At 36.2% G+C, this 24,260-nt stretch overlaps 1 protein-coding gene across 10 annotated transcripts in view; it reads right to left on the bottom strand.

The window, feature by feature from the left end:
- THOC2 (THO complex subunit 2) overlaps window positions 1–24,260 on the bottom strand; it is a 135,549-nt gene that overhangs the window by 10,351 nt on the left and 100,938 nt on the right. For 4 of the 10 annotated variants that reach the window (XM_074391604.1, XM_074391603.1, XM_010341713.3 and 1 more), the window contains 16 exons: window positions 21,069–21,344; window positions 19,884–20,025; window positions 19,269–19,426; window positions 18,274–18,402; window positions 17,597–17,728; window positions 17,330–17,514; window positions 16,649–16,827; window positions 16,298–16,400; window positions 14,398–14,828; window positions 14,139–14,197; window positions 12,601–12,717; window positions 7,111–7,248; window positions 6,700–6,769; window positions 6,460–6,617; window positions 4,516–4,592; window positions 3,997–4,042 (listed from right to left, as the gene is read on the bottom strand). In XM_074391604.1, the coding sequence (XP_074247705.1) occupies window positions 4,015–4,042; window positions 4,516–4,592; window positions 6,460–6,617; window positions 6,700–6,769; window positions 7,111–7,248; window positions 12,601–12,717; window positions 14,139–14,197; window positions 14,398–14,828; window positions 16,298–16,400; window positions 16,649–16,827; window positions 17,330–17,514; window positions 17,597–17,728; window positions 18,274–18,402; window positions 19,269–19,426; window positions 19,884–20,025; window positions 21,069–21,344 (2,382 nt within the window). In that variant the 3' untranslated portion in view covers window positions 3,997–4,014. Of the gene's footprint in view, window positions 1–3,996; window positions 4,043–4,067; window positions 4,593–6,459; window positions 6,618–6,699; window positions 6,770–7,110; window positions 7,249–12,600; window positions 12,718–13,326; window positions 14,198–14,397; window positions 14,829–16,297; window positions 16,401–16,648; window positions 16,828–17,329; window positions 17,515–17,596; window positions 17,729–18,273; window positions 18,403–19,268; window positions 19,427–19,883; window positions 20,026–21,068; window positions 21,345–24,260 lie in introns of those variants that run through there. The other 6 variants (XM_074391606.1, XM_074391605.1, XM_074391607.1 and 3 more) reach the window with 4 other exon arrangements.

The raw sequence follows: 24,260 nt of genomic DNA, 5'->3' as shown, positions 1-24,260 counted from the left end.
TATGTAGCCTTCTTGGAATGGAGGATTAAAATAGAAATGTAGTAGATTAAATTACAGATTATAAGTAGTGCTAGCTACTAATGTTCTTTAAAATCAAAGCCCTACATCCAAATTAATAAAAAACAAGGAAATTTGAGCATCTCAAGGCCTGGGAGCAAATGGCAGCTTAGCATAGCATTTGATTCACAAAAGGACTTCCAAAAGTTTGCTGAACTCAACATCCCTGAGTTGAGGATCACGTATATCAAATAAAAATTGAGAAGCCAAAGGGTGGTTCTCAGAGGACAACTTTATAAACAGGAATTTTTTAAAAAAGTTAAAGGGAAAGGAACTAGTAATCTTCAAGAGACTAAATGAAGGAGAGGTAAGATGAATTTGGGCAAGGACTTTAAGGGCAACAGAAGATGCATACAAGGAACAGAGGTTTGTGACCAAAAATAGGAAACAACAGAAGATGACAGAAGACTGGAAGGAATTTAATTATGGTCAATTTATATACTGTATCTTCTTAATTGTTTTCTTAAGAGACAGAGTCTTGCTCTGTCACTCACGCTGGAGAGCAGTGGTATAATCATGGCTCACTGCAGCCTTGAACTCCTGCACTCAGGAAATCCTCCTGCCTCAGACTCCCGAGAAGCTGGGACAACAGCTGCATACTACCATGCCTGGCTAAGTTGCATATATATATTTTTGGTAGAAATGGGGTCTCGCTATGTTGCCCAGGCTGATCTCAAATTCCTGGCCTAAAGCAATCCTCCTGCCTCAGCCTCCTAGTGTTCGGATTACAGGCATGAGCAACCATGCTTGGCCTTGTACCTTAATTCTAATGTGATTATTTTAACGTTTGTGAAAATCAGGATGACACTTACAAATCAGTGTCATTTTTCAACCAACCCGTCTAAAAATAACTGTCCTAAAAACAATGATGAAATCTTACAAGTAATGACATCTTTCAATCATGGAAATATGACATATGTAGGAGCTCTCCTTTCTATAGAATAAATTAAAAGGTGAGTGGGGGAGGGCAGCAGATTTCAAAGTAGCCTGTAAATAGATGGTTCCAATCAGAAATGACAACATTCTAAAAGAAAAGGAAGAAAAACAGAACTGACCAACCCTGGAATGTATCGAAATAGAAAGTGGCAGTCAACAGCCAGAAAAAGAAACTATCAGCCAGGGATGGTGGCTCATCCCTATAATTCCAGCACATTAGGAGGCCAAGGTACGCAGACGGTTTGAGTCCAAGAGTTTCAGACCAGCCTGGGCAACATGCTAAAACCCCATCTCTATTTACAACATATTTTTTTAAAAGAAACTAACGGCCGGGCGCAGTGGCTCATGCCTGTAATGCCAGAACTTTGGGAGGCCAAGGATCACCTGAGGTCAGGAGTTCAAGACCAGCCTGGGCAAAAGGGCAAAACCCCATCTCTATAAAACATACAAAAATTAGCTGGACATAGTGGCGCGTGCCTATAGTCCCAGCTACTAGAGAGGCTGAGGCAGGAGAATCACTTGAACCCAGGAGGTGAAGGTTGTAGTAAGCCGAGATTATGCCACTGCACTCCAGCCTGGGTGGGAGAGCAAAACTCCATCTCAAAAAAAAAAGAGAGAAAAAGGCCAGGCACAATGGCTCATGGATATAATCCCAGCACTTTGGGAGGCCAAGGTGGGCTGATCACAAGGTCAAGGCATCAAGACCATCCTGGCCAACATGGTGAAACTCCATCTCTACTAAAAATACAAAAACAATTAGCTGGGCGTGGTGTTGCACACCTGTATTCCCAGCTACTCAGGTAGCTGAGGCAGAATTGCTTGAATCCAGGAGGCGGGGACTGTAGTGAGCTGAGATCGTGCCACTGCACTCCAGCTTGGGCGACAGTGCAAGACTCTGTCTCAAAACAAACAAACAAACAAAAACAAAACAAAAAACTATCAGCCAGACGGCCCAGCACAGTGGCTCACATCTGTAATCCCAGCACGTTGGGAGGCCAAGTCAGGCAGATCACCTGAGGTTAGGGGTTCAAGACTAGCCTGGCCAACATGGTGAAACCCCAGCTCTACTAAAAATACAAAAATTAGCCAGGCATGGTGTTGCATGCCTATAATCCCAGCTACTCGGGAGGCTGAGGCAGGAGAATCTCTTAAACCCGGAAGGCAGAGGTTGTAGTGAGCCGAGATCGCGCCATTACAATCCAGCCTGGGCAAAAGAGCGAGACTTCCTTGTCTCAAAAGAAAGAAACAAAGAAACATCAACCAGAGTCTCATAAAAATTAACAGTCTATCCAAGAAGAAAGTATTGTACAAAGCTGTCAATGAGGAATTCAACAGGATGGACATCCAGCTAGATGTACTTTTAAAAGGACCTCTGAATCTAGAAGCTTTGCTGTAAGACCACCAGACAAATATCTAACCCTGGCCAGTCTTGTCATTCCTTTGTTCCTAAGAGATTATAAAGAGAGGTAAAATACAAATTCATGGTCAATGTAAGAAAACCTCAAAACCGTAGCATAACCTTCATACACAAAATAATAATATTTAGGTACTGAGTAAAGAGAGATATATAAAATCACTGTGAAAGTTGTCAGTGACAATGGCTGGCTAATTCCTAATGCAGATATGAGAGGTAGGCTTTTTGTTATTAAAAGATAGGGAGACCACACGTGACAGCAAAATGCCAGGTTAAAAGAAAGGTTAAGATGAGGATTAAGAGTTTATGGTTCATCAGAGAAGATAGTTGTCAAGGTTGGAATGGGGGTAGGAACAGCTAGAATTGAAGAATTAGCAATAATATTTCCTTTTAAATTCTAAATGTTCTTTAATAACTTATTTGCCCTACTCTACTTTTGTAACAAGCACCGAAAAAGCAGGAAAAGCACACCATTCATCAGGTGTTGACTATATGACAACCTCTCAAATCTCTGCTTTGCAGCCAAAATAAAGATGAGGAAATCCATACCCTTATACAGAACTGGCTTTCAGACATCTCTCGCTTATAATTTAAACACTGGTAAATATCCTTGGTTATCTATCTGGTCTGGTAAAAGATTAGAAGCACCCAATAATATTAGGGGAAGGTATATACAAGCAAGTATAGTTAATATATGAAATGATGGCTAACATGGAAGGAAGAAAATGGGCCATTAAAAAAAGCAGAGATAGTAGCTTCAAAATACAGCTGTTTGGAACCATTACATGTAGGGGGCAAATTGTCCCAGGTACTTCAATAATACTAAGGCATCACCAAACAGTAACAGTAAAGTATTCAGACTATCATACGTGCTCAAAAAAGGAAATATTAGGGTCTGAAAACTGCACCCACCATAATGGAAACACTATTTAAAATGGGTAAAATACTTTTTAAGTCTCACATAAAGCATAAGTGCATTACCTTAAAAAAAAAAAAAAGTTACACATTGTAAATTCCAGAACTAAAAACACAAACCATATTTTCCGGCTCTGTAAAACATGGGCAGTGGCAGAAAAAATGGCACACACACAAAAAGTCTTTGGATAACACATCAGCATGAGAAAGCAAAAGGAAGAGAGAACACTAAAGGATAGAAAGACCAAGGTTTGAGTGTGGGCTCTGTTGACTAATATCTCTACGACCCTCTTCAACTTAACCTCTCAGAGTCTGTTTCTTCACCTATAAAATGCAGATATCATCACCAACATTTACAAGGCTATAAGGACTTTAGCCACATAATTAACTATCCAGAGAAGATGGGAATGAGTGAAGAGAAAGCCAGATGTTCTTAAATATATCTTGGTGCTTAAAAAAAAATGTGTGGCTAATCAGCAAGCTTAAAACGAAAACAGCTTAAAAATAACTCTGAATCTTGTTTTGCATCTATACCCAAAGACTTGGTCATTATATTTAAGTGAAAAAAAAATCAAGTAGTTGTAGCATGTAAAATGCATCTAGTTTTTTCAACATTATCAGACTTCATTTTATGTTTTTATCATTAAATGAAAAGGTGGTGAGAGAATACTCACCTTGATTGAAAGTCTTCATTATCTGTGCTTGTCCGAGGACTTATGAGTAGATGACAAATTAAGGGAAAACAACTTTTGGGAGTGGCAGAAAGAACAGCATCTCACCTTTTAGTACAGCACCTCAGCTTGCAGGCCTAAATGGCTCTGACCAGCCTGGTAGCCTCAAACTCTACCAGCTCTGCTTGTCAGCCTCATCATTTTGCCCTTCTATTCCCAGTGTATCCAGCCCTAGGGACTCTCTGTTCCCTTTCTTCGTCTCTGTGATAATATAACCCAAAAGACTATAAATCCCTTAGTGGCATAAAACATCTCAGTCACCACAGAGGTATTTTTAAAAATCAAGAACATCAAGTATCTCACTTCCAGATTTCACACATTTTGAGAGAGTTAACTGGGAAGAGCATTTCAAAACCAGACTTTAAGTATTTAAACCACATACTACACGGGTACAACTGTAAACATGACCAGTATCAAAGCTTTCCATTATACTGACTAAAAACATCAAGATGAAAAGGATATTGTTTCTTCTCTTCCTTTCCTCCTGAACTGTCCCGTTTCTCTTTCTTTTCTATCTTTTCTTTATCATGCCTGGACTCCTATAAGAAATGGTAGAATTAGCTGGGGAAGAGAAAATCAAATATAAAAGACAGCTCAAAACCCTTTTTCATCAACCGCCAGCAATAATTCGTCTTCAAAAACTTACTTAATATGACAACAAAAGCATAAGCAACAAAAGGAAAACAATAGATACACTGAACTTCACCAAAAGTAAAAACATTCGTGCATCAAAGAACACTATCAAGAAAGTGAAAAGACAACTGACAGAACTGGAGAAAATATTTGCAAATCACATATCTCATAAAGATCTAGTATCCGAAATATATAAAGAACTCTTACAACTGAGCAACACAAACCCTCCAAATAAAAAATGGTCAAAGCATCTCAACAGATTTCTTGAAATGGCCAATAAGCACATGAAAAGACGGTCAACGTCATTAGATATTAAGAAAACGCAAATCAAAACCACAATGAGATATCACTTCACATTTACTGGAATGGCTACAATAAAAAAACAAAAACAGAAAATAACCAGTGTTGACAAGGATATAGAGAAATTTGCACGCTGACACTTTGTTGGTAGAAATGTAAACTGTACAGCCACTGTGGAAAAGAGTTTGGTGGTTCCTCGAAAAGTTAAACATAGAATTACCATATAACCCAGAAATTCCATTCTTGGGCACATATCTAAGATGATTAAAAATAGGTGTTTGAACAAATATTTATAGCCGCACAAAAATGTTCACAGCAGCACTATTCACAATAGCCAAAATGTGCAAACAACTCTGAAGTCCATCAACTGGCAAATGGATAAATAAATATGGTATATTCACATAATAAAATACTACTTAGCTATAAAAAGAAATGAAGTAAATGATGCATGCTACAGCACGGAAGAACTTCAAAAACATTACACTAAGACATCAGACACAAAAGGCCACATTATTGTACTATTTCATTTATATGAAATATTCGAAATAAGTAAATCCATAAAGAAACAAATTTATCATTCCCAGAGGCTGAGGAGAAGGGGAAATGGGAGTGACTGTTTAAATGGACATAGAGTTTTCTCTTGGAGGTGATAAAAATGTTTTGGAACTACACAGAGACGATTACACAACACTGTAAATATACTCAATGTCACTTAAATGTACACCTTTAAAATGGTTAATTTTGTTATTTGAATTTTACCTCAATTAAAAAACACGTAAAAGAACAGCCTATCTTTTAAAGCATAGAATTAAAATGTTCATATAATTTTCTAAAGGTGCTTTTATAAACTATGAATATATGGCATATACTTTGAATATATATAACAATGTTTTGTAAACAATTTATACTGTAGTAATGGCTTGCTTATTACCTTATGACAGATGCATGAGATTCATTTTAAATATCAACCATTAATTCGTAAGAGAATGTACCTTAGATTTAATTTTTAAATCAAATACAAGTTTCAAACAAATCAGTATATTAGGAGAAAATGTTGCAAAAATGTTTCAAATCACAATCAAGACTTTATGACACTATGATGGTCAGAAAGAATACATGTGACCATATTTTAATTTCAGAAATAAAAAGAAACTAAAAGCAAAGAGTTGGTGGAGAAAAAAGAAAAGGCAAAGAACAGCTGAAACTCAGTCAACGGAAGTAGGTGGGAGTGGAATGGAGAGGGGAAAGGAATCTCAGAAGTATATTAGCTCTACCCTCCTAGTAATCTGGGAAAGAACTGACTCAAATTTCCCAAATAGATAACCTGCCCTCCCTTAATACCTCTTCTTCCCACCCCTAAATAATGAACAAAAGACTATATGACTAGGAAAAAAATTCAGTATTTGCTAAATTTTCAGAGTTGATTTTTTTTTTTAAGATAAAGCATATTATTCCTTTATTTTCCTAATTTACCTTTTTGCCACCGGAGGAGATTTTATCCATCTTCTCAGATTTAAATGAATCACTGCCTTTTTCTTTGCCTGAAGATTTTGACTTATTTTTTTCCTTATCTTTTTCATTTGGATAAGGAGATTCACATGGACTTTCACTTTTATGTTTTGAAACCCCCACTAAAATTACAAAAGAAAGTCATGAAAGCCTTTTCCAATTCACTTTGATGATAGCTTCAAAGATATTAATAAGTCTACCTACTTGTTCCATTCTCTTCTTTACGTCTCTTGGTTAAGTCCGGTGGCACTTCACGGTCATTGTTTGAGTGATCCTAGAACCAAGAATTGTGAACTACATTGACCAAGGGCTTACGTTTTTGTTTTAAAGTATTATTTTTATATGAGAAGGGCACAGCTAACTAGCAATGGAGAATATTTGCAGCAGTATCACACACTAGATAAAATGGCATGAAAGACAAGCAGAGCTGGTAGAGATTACTAGGCTGAAGATCCTTATTAATGTAGAAGATGCAAAGACTTCAGGGTAAAAATATCAATAAAATCATGAACTAACAGACTACTATGAAACAACCCAGTATTTTTTAAAAGGCAACATACACACTGGTGTACATGATAATGAGCTTTCCAAACTAGTTTAAAAAAAATTACAAACCCTTTTCCGCTCTTTCCTGTCCTTTTCATCTTTTTTCTCTCTCTCTCTGGATCTTTCCCTTGACTTGTCCAAATCTTTCTTGTCCATTTCTCTCTCCTTACTCTTGGACAGTGGTGGAGGAGTATGATTAATGTAGAGCTGTTAAATTAAGGCAATATTACTGAAGATTATTAGTTTTCCAACATTAGCATCATTTGTTTATTAAATGAAACACAATTGGGAATTATACCCAGAGTCAAAACTGGTCAGCTATCTGGATTATAAGAGGTAAAATAAAAGGACATGGCACAAATTATACAAAGTTGCAATTCTTGGCCTCATAAAAATTACCATTTAAACTCCAGTTCATCTGTGCCTCAACTGAGACTCATTAGTAAATTCATAAGCTAGAGGATTCCTTATAGCTCTATTGTAAAGACCTATAACCACCATTACAAGAGTCCATATATGAAAAATAGTAACTGGACTTTCTCTGTTAAAAACAAAAAAAATCTCCACACCATCATGGAAATTTTAAATAGTCTTACCATCCACTGACAGCAGTCAATAATGACAATGGGCAAAAGTATAACAATAAAACCTAGCCCTGATTTTGCTAATAATTCTTTTCTGCCTCAGTATGAACCATGCAAAGATTATCCTAAATTATTTTTTACAAATGTAAAAGCTGCATGTTCTCTACTTCTGAAAGCATTCCAATTTCTATCAAAATAATCACAATTAACTGTGAAATTTGTCTTCCTGGTTCTAAATACCTCAGAAAACCATCTAGTCAGCTGAGGATCATTAAACAATTCAAAAGACTAAAAAATAATGAACTAATATTCTCCTCTGCCTATTCTTTCTCTGCCAAAAGTGCTATAGGCAAAACAGCAAAATATCAAGGATATTCTAACTAAATAATTGAGAGATAACTCTTCTTAGGTGAGTTGTAAATATGGAACTATGCTGTAAAATAAAATATTTAGGAAGTAGTCAGGAAATAGATACCTAACCTTAATGGCATTTATAACTGTGCTACAAGCCTATGTTTAAAACATTAAAAGTATTATGCAGCAAAACACTGAATATAACTCATTACATAACTACACAATGCTAGATATACCTTAGGAACAAATTTTTCAAAACTCAAATATTTTACATGAAGAAATCCTTTGGTATTCAAAGGAATACATGAAAAAAGAAGACCATCGGTTTGAGAATTAAATACTTATTTTTTAACACCAAACACTTTCAATTCACTTGGCTCAGAAATACTGCCATAGCAATGCAGAAGTAGACTCTTTAAAATTTCAATGTTTAAAAGTTGACAAAGTAAAACAGACAAAACGCTTATTAATAACAAAGAGCAAGAGAATGATAAATAGTCATAAAAGTACTTGTCTAAAAGATACTCTTGCTGGCTATGTCTTAAATGACACTTCAAGAATTTTTCTAATTGTGAGATTTATTCATATCTTAATATTATTTATGATTAAGACAAAGGAAATCATATATTACTGCAATACTCAAGACTTCTCTAAGAGAAGTATTAATTTTTGCCAATAAAAGTAAAAAAAAAGGTTTGTGATCATAAATCCATACATACACACACACAACCATTGTTAATAATGAAGTTTTGAACTTTTTGTACTGCGAGAAATTGAGAAATTTTTCTAGAACTTACTTCTGGCATTAATGTTCAAATACTTCATTCTTGACATAAGAAGTCACATAGCTCAACTGATACACAATCAGAAATTCTTAGTTCAGAATGTACCCAATTCAATTCCTTCTTCAGAATATTTCTGATAATACTCTTTTATATAAAACATACAATTTCTCATTGCCTAATGAATTAGATGCATACAGTAACCCAATGCATTCTATGCTGTGGCTATCACTGCTCCCTAACATCTGTCCTTTCCAGCAGTTCTCATTACTAGAATGGTTGTTTATTTTTATCTTAACTTCTTGAAATCCTACTTAGCCTTCAAAGATGGCTCAAAGTCAACCATCCCTCAACCCTGCAACTCACTTTCCATTATTTTATATTTACCTTTTTCATGACGGGTGCTACCTATTAACTTCATGTCACAATTTTTGTCTGCAACATAGTTTCCAGTATGGTAGGAGAGCTAAGGTGCCCTTCCACTTTTACATACTTCCTGATACCTTGTACACACAGTGAGGGACTCAAGTTTGCCAAATAAAATTAAGGATTCATTAAATGAATTTGCATGTAGAATTGCTGGGTTTTGTTCTTGACTGGCTTTTATTCTTGACATTGGGATCATTAAGGTCCAAAAAAGAATTTGACTGATTTTCAAAATCTGCTTTAGAAAACACTGCTCCATTGATTTTATTAAAGCTTCACCATATTATATAAAGAGAGTCTCACTTTTAAGCTTGGGTTTGGTTATAAATCCTCATTTTAAGATGTTGAACAAATTAAAGGCTAGATTCTGTCTTGAGGTGGTTACTGATGCCCTCTTAAATTACAGAGAGGTTGATTAGTAGAACAAGTACTTTTTTAACATTTTCTTCATCAAATGTAGCTGGCATTTAGAATTGCTACATCAAAACTCAATTGATCAAAACTAGAAATACACTATTTGGAAATTAGGGGCAAAGAGTGAACTGACAGAAAAGATTTAGATACTAAGCCAGATTTTTTCTTCTTTCAGCTAATCTCATCTGAAAACCTAAATCCGTGTATTGCTTTTACCACAAATTAGAAAGTAAAAATAGCCGGGCGCGGTGGCTCAAGCCTGTAATCCCAGCACTTTGGGAGGCTGAGGCGGGTGGATCACGAGGTCAAGAGATCGAGACCATCCTGGTCAACATGGTGAAACCCTGTCTCTACTAAAAATACAAAAAAATTAGCTGGGCCTGGTGGCGCATGCCTGTAATCCCAGCTACTCGGGAGGCTGAGGCAGGAGAATTGCCTGAACCCAGGAGGCGGAGGCTGCGGTGAGCCAAGATCGCGCCATTGCACTCCAGCCTGGGTAACAAGAGCGAAACTCCGTCTCAAAAAAAAAAAAAAGAAAGTAAAAATAGCAAATAAATAATAGAGAGAATTACACAGACAAAGAACAACTAAAAAGTAAAACTAAAGCAGGGAGAGAATTTTATACATACAAGTGATAAGATAATTATGAAAATAGATGCGAATCTTCCAAACCCTCTAGAAAAAGCTGCCCCAGAAACAGTGAGGCTATAGATAATCAATTTTGGAGATCACTCAAAGTCCAGTGAAATTTTTTTCTAAGGCATTCATATGCTATTAAACTTTCTAGATACATAAAAATGCAACATCAGTTACTATGCAAACCAGTACTTTGCATGCTTTACCAAAGTATAAAGACTTAAGAGATCATTTCAAATATTTATTGAATACCTAATCTTACTGCCAAGTACTATGCTAAATACTAAGGATCTGAAAAGTAGTAGGAGGCACATAATTTTTAGAAGCATATGTATATGCCATTTTCAATTTTTTCTGGTTACATGTGGAATAAATCTATTAAATTCTAAATGCCCACAAAACACCACTTTTAAAAAGGGGGATGTGGGAGATTGACTTGAATCGCTATTAATTTTTAAAAACCAAGGCAAACACACTAAAGGAGCTACAAAAACCCTTTCAACTATTATTGAAATCAGTGGTGCTAGGAATCAATGAATCTCAATTTTAGTTCATGTTTTGATACTAACAAGATGTTAACTAGGAAAGCTAAAGACCTTTTAGTCTCTCATTTGTCAAAAAGACGTTATCCACCTGCCACGTCTACCTCACAGCACTGTTATGAGCAAGCAATGAGACAGTACATATTTTCAAAAGACCTTTTCACAAATGTGAGGAACCATCACCGATTAGAAAATCCAATTAAACAGCAGGGTACAAAATGCTTCAAAGTATGTTTCAGTAAATAAATATTCACAAGTTAACACTGTTGGCCCGTTAATTTAAAATAGCCCACACAACCCACTGATGGTTAAGACTAACATAAGCAAATCAAAACCGGTTTTAAAAACCTACTATATTGCAATATATATTTAAGTTAGCCGATAAAAAGTTTACTTTAAATGAAAGTTCTATAGATTTCAAAATTGAAATATAAATTAAGCTTTCCAAAACTAACCTAAATAGGAACATCATTTTAAATAATAATCCCACGTAATAAAAAACAGCAGTATATAATTCCAACCTGATATCAACATTTTTGTAACTCCTACTAGGTACTGAAAACTCTCATTCTTATTGTGACATTATGGCTAACACCAAAAAACAAAAACACGTTGAATGTTTAGAATTTTCAAAAATAGTATTAAGCTGATGTGTCTAATGTGTTATTTTGGATTGTTCTTCAGTAGCATATTTCAGAATAATCCCAATATCTACTTCAAATAAAACATCCATTCAAATCAGAAAAAAAATAAAAGTAAATGGAAGTTATCCCAGTATAGCTGAGACTTGATTAATACAGTATATTCTAAAAACAATGCTACAATTTTAGGATGCAGGTACACTGACTAATATAAACTGCTAAAAATTAGTGCTTATTTACCTAATACCCACAGACATTTCATCATAAATCTATAGATCTAAAAGCAGTTAGTAATGTCACTTGGTCCACCAGTAAAGAAATCATGCTTAGCAGATTTCTATTTTAATTATGGTAAGCAATATTTATGCTGAAAAATAGGCTCCATTCTGCTAAGCAGATTTCATTTGCTTGTAGCTTGTAAGAGGAGGCAAAGTAGAAAATTCAAAGGACTACATTTTATAACAAAGACAAAACAACATGAACAATGGACAACTCAACTATAATACTGTAATAAACTCTGTAGTAAGATACACAAACTGCACACTATTTTTAATAGAATACTCAAGAAAGTAGACTAACAGATAAGAATTAATACTGACATGTAAACACAACCACCGAGTATTCCCCTCCATGGAAATGATTATTTCACATTAACTGTATCTTCTGATATTGTGCTACAACTACCAGAAAGGTACCTCAGCAAAGGATACATAAAGAATTTTTATGGACTGAGATGAGGTCCATTTTTAAAACAGATATGTGAATGCACTGAACTTATTTTTTGGTATTTTGGGTTGTCTAAAACAGTCAGAAAGCCTGGCAGATTTGTTTTGAAAAATTAAATAAACCCAAACAAACCAATAACCTCTTTCCCTGAATGTTAAACTTATTTCCAGATTTTGACGCATAAAGGGAGAATGTGTAACACAGCAAGCAAGGAGAGATGATAGAAATGTTGGTACATTACATATATTTTGTAACAATCTCATTAAAAGGGACCATTGTCATCTGTTGTTTCAGTTTTAACATTTAATATTTTTGAAGGTTATTCAATGTAAGCAGAGTACTTTTTCCCACTGATCTCAGCTTACTGAATGTACTAGAGTGAGGGCATCTATTAAGTAAAATAAGTAAAGAACATTTGGTTTACTTAGGCATGATGATTTTAAAAGACTCAAACCTTTGCTGAAGATTCCTTGAGTTCGATGAGACTGTCCTGTAGAAAATGAATGGAGATGACAGGTGAGCTGGCATAGTTCTCAGAACCCAGAGGAACTTTGGGAAGTATGGCTGTAACCTGGAAATAAACCAGCTACTTCTTGTGAGGATAAATTTCATGATGTCATCATCAATATGAATATCAACAATAAAAACAAAAACAAAACCATGTAATGGAATTGTAATGTTAAAAAACTAAATTAAAAGTACTCAATGTAAGAAATAAACATCATTCCCTGTTCAGAATTTTAAAATAAATGTTAATGCCACATTTTTCATATCTCTCTACTTAAGCTATAGATAACTTAAGAGGTTTAAGAAAGCAAAACATTTTTTTCTTCACAAAAAATTTAAAATACTGGAGGTCACTGTGGAAGAACATTGCCTTATATTTTTTATAGTTCTTCTTTAATGGGGAGGTTTCACATTTTACTTTACTTTTAACTCTAATATAAATATACATATTTTTTAAATCTTAGCTGGAAAACTCAGTGGCATTGCATTAACAAGAAAACAAAATATATAAGAGTAATCACTTTTTTTTTTTTTTTTTTGCAAAGTGCCTATCATGGTGAATCTCACACCTCCTACACACACACAAAAAAAAAAGCATTAAAAGAAAAAGAAAGAAAAAGAAATCAACTACAATATTCCACCACAGTGCTTTCATGAAGAATTAGTAACTTACAGTTTTTAAAAAGTTCAACGTACTGCAAATTCAAAGATTCCATGAAATTAGATGACTTTAGAATTAAAATTAAATGTGGAGCAAGGAATGGCTACCCTGAGTCTTCAAGAAGGCTACACCCACGATTTTGTGCTGCAGTTGAATGCCTGGGGTTTCTCTTTGCTGGGTGGTAGGATTGGATGCCACATCTGCTTTTATCGTAACGGAAGGTTCAACTTGTTGGGAACCCAATAAGGGTATAAACAAACCTCCAAGGGAAGATACAACAGAAGTTGCATGCTCACAGAATATACACAACTACAGGAGAACTGATCACCAAGGAGACTTTAAAATGGAACTCCTTTCAAGACTCCTTCTTAGAAGGCACATATCGGTATGATGCTCATCAAGAAGCTTGAATTCAGAGGTAACTTGTTTATCCTGTATCATCCAGGAAGTCTTCAGTGCTATATATTCTTCAATATGCTGAAAAATAGGCTTCATTCTGCTGAAAAGATTTCTTTGCTTGTAGCTACCATTGCACTCCAAAAAAGACTGCGTAAAGCAGCTGAGGCACTTCTGGGTAAAATTTCTCTTGCACTTTGAAACACTACAAAATTAGTGCCAAGTCCTTGAAGTTTGAACATTTTTATAATAAAAATAATAGGAAAAAAAATCAGTCCACCAATATAGAAAAATTCATTTTCTAATGCAATATAAAACCTCCAGTGGCTCCAGTGAATGCTTGGCATAAGACTTGAAGGAAGTCAGGACACTGGTATTCCAAACAGGTGAGCCTAACATGGACGCTGCCTTCCTCAGGCTATACTAACCTTTACTGTGGAGGAATGCGATGGAGAAGGGTGAGTATCAATTTTGCGGCGTTTTTGTTCTGTTAAGACAAAAAGAAATAGCCAGAATAAGGTATATTTTTAGTTTCCTAAACACTTAAAAAAAAAAAAAATACCAACTTGTCAGGCAATCAAGTTCCCCTAGCAAAATCCCTATGTAACCTACCAAAACTAGGAGACAGTAACCAACTATACATTAAAATAACAAAAGGTAAGCACATAGAAAGAATGGTAAACTTGCCCCTTTCAGGCTCTGGAATATCTGATCGGGGAACAGGTGACTTCAAGGACCCAGATACTGGCGTTTTTTCTCCTCCTTTAACATTTTCCTTTGATTTCATTTCCTTTGCTATATCTCTCTCTCTGGATGGCTCCTTCTCTCTTTCCCTTTCTTGACTTGATTTTGATTCTGCATTGGGGACAGTGGTCTTGAATTTCTCATCTTTAACTTTTTCTTCCTTCTTGAATTTTTCTTTTTCTTTGTCAGACTTTGGCGTTCTTTCCTTGGTTTCTCTTGCTTTTTCATCTTTATTTGGCCGCTCCTCCTTTGGTTTTTCTTTACCATCTTTACCAAGTACCCTGGCCTCTGGAGTAGTAGCTGGAGTCTTTTCTTTTTTCTCTTTTTCCTTCTCTTTCCCTTTTTCTTTGTCATTTTCTTTAACAGCTTTGTTGCTTAAAAATAAAAACATGGGATTTTAAGACAAATAATCAAAAAATATATCCCCTGTCTGATATATGATAAAATATATCATAAAGCGTTTCTTACTAACTTCAAAAATACTAGAACTAAGGTGGTGTCCTTTGAAAACTAAAGGACAACTTTAAGACAAGTAAAAAGGAAGAAACAATGGCCAGGTGGAGTGGCTCACGCCTGTAATCCCAGAACTTTGGGAGGCCGAGGAGGGTGGATCACTTGAGGTCAGTAGTTTGAGACCAGCCTGGCCAACATGGTAAAACCCCGTCTCTACCAAAAATAGAAAAAAATCAGCTGGGCATGGTAGCACACGCCTGCAATCCCAGCTACTCTGGAGGATGAGGCACAAAAATCGCTTGAACCTAGGAGGCAGAGGTTGCAGGGAACCAAGATCATGCCACTGTACTCCATCCTGGGTGACAGAACAAGACTCCAACTCAAAAAAAAAGGAACTATTTCTTTATCCAGTAAATAATAAACAAATTCATGAATTGCAGATTAAGAAGAATTATTAGCCAGGCACGGTGGCTCACGCCCAGCACTTTAGGAAGCCAAGGCAGGCAGATCACATGAGGCCAGGAGTCTGAAACCAGCCTGGTCAACATGGCGAAACCCTATCTCTACTAAAAACACCAAAAAAATTAGCCAGGTGTGGTAGTACATGCTTGTAGCTTGTAATCCCAGCTACCAGGGAGGCTGAGGCACAAGAATAGCTTGAACCCAGGAGACGGAGGTTGCAGTGAACCAAGATTATGCCACTGTACTCCAGCCTGGGTGATCGAAAGAGACTCTGCCTCAAAAAAAAAAAAAGGAAATTATTATTAAAATAATGTCAGGCTCTTTTTGGCATATATTCATAACCTATCAGAATAACATGGTAAAAACCAAATATATACCTCACAAACCAAGCAAGGGAAATACTATGAGGAAACGGATTACTTAGCTGGATGGAGCACTACTTAAATTAGTGTAGGCTTTTCTTATGCCTGTCCTTACTCAGATTGTTCACAGCAATCACTCTATCCTAAAATATTTTTTTAACTTCACATCTACATTCCCCTGCATATCCCAGCAGGAGAAACAAAGTTGTTATACAAAGCATAACGATATAAAACATAATTAGGATGTAAAGCATATCAGCAAAATAGGGTAAAAAGAAAATTTCAAAGTCCAACATAAATGACTTTTCACATTACTCAACAACCACTCCCCTTCTACTCATGAGGATCCACATAAGAAATCAGAATTATGAGGGCCAGGCGCAGTGGCTCATGCCTCTAATCCCAGCAGTGTTGAAAGCCAAGGCAGGCAGATTGCTTGAGGCCAGAAGTTCGAGATAAGCCTAGGCAACATAGCAAGACCCTCGTCTCAAAAAAAAAAAAAAAAATACATAAAAATCATTTTAAAAAAGAATTTAGAATTATGACACATGGCACAGTGTTCCTACCTGTTAGAGCCACTATTTCCATTGCTTGAATTCCCTTTAGGTGTGGTACTAGAAGCTTTATTAACAGCTTTCACACCACACTGAGATCTCTCCCTTGATTTATCTGAAATAAAAGTAAGGTTTTATTTAATGAGCCCCTAGATGTAAATGAACTACAATTTCACAGCAAAATGATTAGAGAATAATTAGAAAGAAGCAGCAGGCTTATTACTTCTTAACACTTATATACTCCTATCTAGGGAATAAAAAGTAATACTAAGCCAGCACTGTACTTGTTCTGTGATACAAAACATTTCACTTTGTTTGTTGAAATTAAATATATTAGTTATAAGCTTCTACAAGTAAGCATACCAGTCTCCTCAGTACTGCTTTCATCCGATTTAGATGTACTTCCTATTGATGATGAAGAAGGCCCACCACCAGGCCCATTTTGCACACTGGCAACTGCATTCCTCGGAGGGGGGTCTTTGTGATGAAACTCATTTTCAGGTATCATGTATGACTTTCTACTTTTCAACTGCCCAGAGTAGCTGAAAGTCGCACAAAGTGTTTAAATATACAAACACAAATCAAAAAACACAAACATGAGGTTTTTAAGAATAAAATTAGCAAGTTACTCATTCTACTCTGTGGTTCTAGAGAATTTTAAAAATGCTAATTTTTAGTAAGTTCTTGAAGGTTTTTATAGAATGCCCAACTCTCTTAAAAATAACAATTTCACTATAAACTAATCCTAAAACTAAGACGGCTTTTTTCTTTTATTCTTGAAGATCTGGTAACTACGATAATAAAATTATATTTCCTCCCAATCAAGAAATATTATATATGAATTTTGAAACTATCATCCAGTATAGACCGGAAGTTGATAATCAGAAGTGGTAACTCTCACCAGCCTGTGGGAACATGATCGCATAATCTCCCATAATCTCCTGAAGGCAGAAGATAAACTTCAACACTGTAAAACATTTTAAAGTCTTCAGAATTCTTCTGTCATCTAGTCTTGTAAATCACATTAAAATATAATTTTGTTACCCCATAGCCAATGCATATAGATCTGGCCTCTTCTCTTTTTCTTCTTGGCAGATTTTGTGTACTCTTCTTTCCAAAGCTTGACCCAGATTCAAAACTTTTGGGTACCAAGGAAGTATTTTTGTTAGCACAATCAAGATATTCCGGATGTGAGTATATTCACCTGTTTCAAGGCAATGTACCGATGCCTACAACAAACATTTTAAGATTCATTATTATACAAGTATAAAGAGAAAAATTTACCTTTGAAAATTTCAATTTTTTTTTTACCTTGGTTAGTTTATAATGCCATTTATGTACAACATGTCGAAAATTTTCATAGTCTAATTGATCAGCCTTATTTCCACCATCAAATCCAGTTGCCCGTAATATGGTAAGGAATCCTGGATAGTTTCCACATTCCTAAGGAAACAATGTTTGTCATGTTTAAAGAAAAATTGTGATCCACAAAATAGCAGAAACTGAAACTTAAGTAGACTAGATCAATGTTTCCACATAAAACCATCATGTGTATTTGGACAGTCATAAAAAGTTCAACTTATATAAAGATATTAATTTGGAATGTCAGTTTGAGATAGAATAAAAAAGTATACAGCACTTTTTAATAATGAATTAATTGTGCTTATAAACATGGTTTTACAACTGAATCTTAAACTCAGCTCCTCGTGTAAAACTCAACAATCTAGACCAGGCATCCCCAAACTTTTTACACAGGGGGCCAGTTCACTGTCCCTCAGACCGTTGGAGGGCCGCCACATACTGTGCTCCTCTCACTGACCACCAATGAAAGAGGTGCCCCTTCCTGAAGTGCAGCGGGGAGCCAGATAAATGGCCTCAGGGGGCCGCATGCAGCCTGCAGGCCGTAGTTTGGGGACGCCTGATCTAGACATTACTGGATGTAGTCATTATATACACAGGTAAAATATAAGGGTTTCTATTAGTGATACCTTTTCATATGTGGCTCTATCGCTATGCCACCTGGTCACAGTCTCTAACATGCAGCAAAGAAACCTCCCGTATCGACTGGCTTCATTTTCTGTACAGCTTGCAACCGTGTAAATTATGTCAGAGAAAACCTACAGGAAAAAATGTTTTAAAAATATAAACAAATCAAGGTCAAAATCAGTTGAAAATATTAGAAGATTCTCTTAGAGCAAGTCATAATAAACAGGTAAGCTTAGTCAAAAATGTATATTCCCTTTACATACTGACACTCCAGAGACCTTTGGAGATTTTGGCTTTTGTGGGGAAATAGTGCACTCATAAAGCAAATACCCAAGACAATAATTTTTATAAAGAAAGCTGATTTGACAGAAAAAAAAACTATCATTATTATTATATAATAGTTCTTAATGACTTAGCCACACATATGACTGGGTTTATGGGGAGAGTACACAGAGGAAATGCAGATATAAATTAGAAATAGGTAGCTGACATGCTGGAACATACATTATGTTTTTAAACCATAAAATGTAGTAATATAAGAAAAAAGCTAAACGCAAAATGTGAATATGACCATATTGAAAAGCTTCCCTGCTTTTATGTCTGTGTGAAGGTGTGAATTTTTTTTTAAGAACTGAAAGAATAGAGAAAAGAGTTCTACCATTTATGATAATACATGTAAACTCAAACAGTTAATAGTTTAACCTTGAGTGCCTATTACATATTAGGTGTTTTTTATGTGTAGTCATTCATTTAATCCTCACAACAATCTTATGAAGCAGGTTATTTATGCTTTACAGATAAGAAAACAGTCACAGAGAGGTTAAATGACTAGCCAAAGATCATACAGCTAGAAAATAGTAAAGCTAGGATTCAAGTTTAGACACTTGGCTCTTGAGTTCATGCTTTTTAACCACACACACAATAATATCTCTATAGATTATAATGTTAGCTATCTTTGTGTGAGAATTTTTTTAAGGTTGCAATAAGAAGAACTTACTCGATCATAGCAAAGAAGTGTGGAAAAATTTGGAGTTTTCTGTTGATGTACCAATTCAACAAAACGAGCACAGTAAACAGCATCAATTGCTGAAAAAATACATCGAGGAAATATACACAGCTGTAGAAATTTTGTGATGGTCTCATTTTTGGTAGATTCTATAAATAAAGGAAGAATATATTAAGTTGTAAACTTCTTCCTCAAGGGCCTCAAAGCCACTGAACATGACAATATATTACCTTTAGTGCAGAGAGTACTGTAAAACCACAAACTATTTATAGTTTGTAACCAAAGCTCATGCCTAAGATAAGACTATCATTTTTATGCTGTGGACATTTTTTCTATCTATGATTTCTCCAAAAACATGTTTTATACAGAAAAGTTGAATGACAAGCTGTCAATATTGCAGTTATAAGTTAATTAACTTCACCAGCAAAATGTATCAGTTCCTCCAGTGAATGTGAAGTTGATTCTGCATCAACGAATAACCAAAGAATGAGATAGGGAACACTGAGTTGAAACACAAACATAATATACTTTAACACCTCTAAAATTCTAACGTTTTGTTTTCTGTCATTTACCAGCATCAGGAATGTAACAATTCCAACAACTTACTTGCTAAAAGCCAGTTGTCCTTTTCCAGTTTCAATCTCTGTAGAACTCTCTGTACATGTTCCATCTGTTTCTTTTCTTCTTCAAGAAGCTTGTCCTGAAGAGCAGTACAGCGCTCCTTCTCTTTTTTCTTTTTATTTGGGGGCTACAAAGAATAAATTAGATACTTTTCTAACCATATGCACATTACCTTTCTTCTTTCAACTGAAAAGTTTACAGAGATAAGGGCTGATAGTTTATCATTACTTCAATATGAATATAGGTCCACTTGAATGTGCAACTTTTATCTTCATTCAACACATTTATAACACTGTCATGGAGGCTTCATACACCATCAAAACAGCTAAATTTGCAACACTAATACTACTAGTCTCAGGCATAGAGAAATCTTTGACTCTTCCTTTTCCTTTATAGCAAGACTTGTTTACAAGTCTCGTACAATGCCACTACCTCCATCAGTCTATGCTCTCACAATAGATTGCCTAAAAAGCCACCTAGCTGCTCTTTAGCCTAATGCTAGTCCTTTCCCCTGTCAAAAGCATCTTTCATACTGCTGTCGTGAGTAATCTTTTTTAAGTACCATTTTTTATCATTATTACTCCCCTGCTCAGAAAACTAAAATAGCTCTCAATTGTACCAAGTCTACTTTTCTCCCTGATTTTCAATGCCCTATACAATCTGGCGCCATCATAACTATTCATATGTATCACTAAGTACATTCACTACATGAAAGTGAATCAGTAAAAGTAGTCTCCCTAAACCTCAATCTACTTCCTATCTTTGCTGGAACCCTATGGTGACCGCCCTATTTGCTTCCGTATTTCCAAACCTAATCTACCTTCAAGGCCTATCTAGCTCAAGACTCAGCTTCTCAATAATCTTCTCCTAAAGGACTCTCCCCTTGAGAACTACTGCTCTTGCTATTGGAGTCACATGAATCATTTTAAGTTATTAGCACAGTCATCAGTAGAAAAGAACCCTCAAATAATTTTTGACTAATCATAACCTCCACCTAGTCACCAACTTCCTGGCCCTCCACTCAGAAGTAACTATTAAACCCCATTTAAGAAAATATTATGTAGCAACAAGACCACTATTTTAAGGAACCAGAGCTAAAACAATTTAAAATATAGGTAACACTGAATATCATAAAGTTATTGCACTTGAAGTACTAGAACAAAAACCTACCATTTCTTGATTGTCATCAATTGCTTTCATCTGGACTTTAAGTTTATTGACTTCTCGTTCATAGCTGGTGTGTGGAACTGCAAGGTCATACATTGTCAATGACCAGAACGTGGCATAGAATTGAGGGCTGATGTCATCCCAGACTTTGGCAACATGTAAGGAGACCACTGCTTCATGGACAGGCGCCATCACCATCTCACATGATGTTATGTACTTATGAACTTTATGTTGCTGTTTACTTCCCTTTTCTGATTTTTTAAGCTCATCATACTTTGACTGGAGATAAAAAGTAAAAATACATACATACATACATACACACACACACACGACATAATTTATAGCTTTGATTTTCATGGTATAAAAATCTATATTCTCTTTTAAAGAATCAAGAGACGACCAATCTCAAAACTGTTACAGAAATTCTAGTTTCTTCCCAACAATATTTATTTTAAGACAAATTATCCCTGGAAGCTATTCCAATCTTTAGTACTGAGTGCTAACTAGGAGATTTTCAGAGGATTCTTATCTAATCTAACCTGTGGAGTAAAGCGAATAGGGTATATGCACATCCCCCTCTTCCATTCGCCCACCCTACTCCCTCTTGCTCCTGTATCAGGGATTGAACAAGTAGGGTTTCCAATCCTGCTTTTGAGATATTCAAGCAAACAAACAGAAGGTCTTAACATGAGAAAAGAGGAAGAATGCAACTAGTAACAGCCAACTAGGACAGGATGTAGTATCACTACATGTAGTCCCTACCAACTATTAAAATGTGTCAATTAAAAAGCTGGATCAAGAGGTTGAGGTGGGCGGATAATTTGAGGTAAGGAGTTCAAGACCAACCTGGTCAGCATGGCAAAACCCCATCTCTACAAAAAATATAAAAAATTAGCTGGCCGTGGCGGCACATGCCTGTAATTCCAGCTACTTGGGAGGCTGAAGTGTGAGGGTCACTTGAGCCCCAGAGGCGGAGGTTGCAGTGAGCTGAGATCCCACCCCTGCACTCCAGCCTGGGTGACAGGAGACTGTCTCAAAAAAAGAAAAAAGAAAAAAGAAAAGGTGGATCAACACCAAGAAAAGTTATGAGAAATTTGTTTCAAGGCTGTTAAGTAGGGTGACCAATTGTCAGGGTTTCCTGGGGATTTAGGGGTTTCTGAGGATATAAGACTTTAGTGCTAAAACTGGGAAAGTCCCAGGCAAATTAGGATCGAATCATTACCCTACTGCTTAGCCAAATAAATTTTTCTGTGAAAAGCTGTGGTATATTGAAGTTTAAAGCATGTGAGAACTGATGCTGCAGCTTCTTTCACCTGATTGGTTTATCCTAATTTGGGGGAAAAGTCAGAGGAAGGCCATATTCTCAATAGTATGGGGGAAAAAAATGTTAGTACTATGGGAGGAGCTTCAGAGATATGTGTATGCCAAATATATTCTCTCTCTCTACACACACACACACACACACACACACACACACACACACACACAGATAACACATAAATATGCTGCTATTGCTTCATGTCCTTCAGTCCCTTTAGGATGAAACGGCTCTCATCCAGAAAATTCTGTTTGGGTTAGTTATCAGCCTTAATATAACCTAAGGGAAGTCCTAAAACTAGTTTCTTCTTTATGTTAGAATATTACTTAAATCATTCTATTTGTGCTAAACATGTAACCGAAAACAAGATGATCAAAGGTTCTGCTTCCAGTTCTACGCTGTGACAGGCAAAAGAGTCTCAGCTCCTTACAGCTCAGTTACCTGCCTTCTTCCTTCCTGAGTGCCCTAGGTGCTGCTATGCTCCCAGGCTCACTGCACTAAAAGCACACAACATTCTCTTTCTTCAAGGAGGGTTCTCAAACAGAACCTGAGAATTTGACAATTGTTTTGTAAGTCCAAAGATTTATGTTGTTATCCCCATTTTAGAGAGCATGCTGACAACTACTAAGACCACATAAGTGACAGTTATAAAGAACATTAGTTATGAGAGGAGTCCCAATTGCATCAGAAACCACAGGAAACAGCAGTTGGGAAAACAGTTTAATTTAGAGGACAGGTCTTATTGAAGGTAAGTAATATTAATCTAGATGAGCAGAATGATTTCTGCTAAGGTTCTAACAAAACAGAATAAAATAGGGTTGATGCTATCTGCATAAGAGAGCCTAGTTACCTGATCTGGGCAAGATCTAGAATATGAACTAGGTAAAAGTATATCTTTCAGACCTGTGCCTCAAGGTGGACTTCAACTTCAACAATTTAAACTAAAAATTAGTTTATAGGTATGAGGGGGTTACATGATAGCTCCCGTCTCCCCAGTCCTCTGGGTCTGAATCTGTGATTTCTATTGCTAGTCACCCCATAGTCACTATCTAGTTAGAAAAACAGACTTGGTCAGAAAAGATATCTATACTTCATATTTACCCAGGATGAGTATGTCCTTGTCTAAAGTCAGTTTAACTCCTACTTCAAGTTCACATCTTCAGTCAAATGAAGAGACATAATAGTTCTACATCTCAAATCACCTAGGGAACTAGACTTACGGAATAGAACTGATATCCACAATTATTGCTGTACTTCTACTGTTCAAAAATCTCGCCTCAAGAATCTGAGCAGGCCAGATGCACTGGCTCATGCCTGTAATGCCAGCACTTTGGCAGGCCAAGGCAGGTGGATCACCTGAGGTCAGGAGTTTGAGACCAGCATGGCCAACATGGCAAAACCCCTAAAAATATAAAGCTCAGCTGTGTGTGGTGGCGGGGGCCTATAATCTCAGCTAGCTGGGAGCATGAGGTAGGAGAATTGCTTGAACCTAGGAGGCAGAGGCTGCAGTGAACTGAGATTGCACCACTGCACTCCAGCCTGGGAGACATTGCAAGACTTCACCTCAAAAAAAAAAAAAAAAAAAAAAAAAAAATTCTGAGCAACATTTGGCTGAATTATCCTCAAGAGAGCCTGCTGATAGCCAATTTATAGAGGGGACATAGCAGTCATCTAATATACATTTTCTTTGTCTCAATGAAGGCTCCTCAACAGAGGCTTTCACTCAAGAAGCAAAAGCAAGGATCCTCAGGGCAGCTTGGATGCCCATCCAGTGAAACCAAGGTTGCTGGGAAACTCTTTTTCCACAGAGTGGCATGTTGCCTACAGATAAAAGACTTATCTCTGACTTGGCTATAGAGCCACCTCCATATAGTTTT

The sequence above is a fragment of the Saimiri boliviensis genome, chromosome X, assembly GCF_048565385.1.
Source record: "Saimiri boliviensis isolate mSaiBol1 chromosome X, mSaiBol1.pri, whole genome shotgun sequence".
NCBI classification, from domain to species: domain Eukaryota; kingdom Metazoa; phylum Chordata; class Mammalia; order Primates; family Cebidae; genus Saimiri; species Saimiri boliviensis.
Note: the sequence above shows the minus strand (reverse complement) of the source record. Positions and strands in the feature narration are given on the sequence as shown.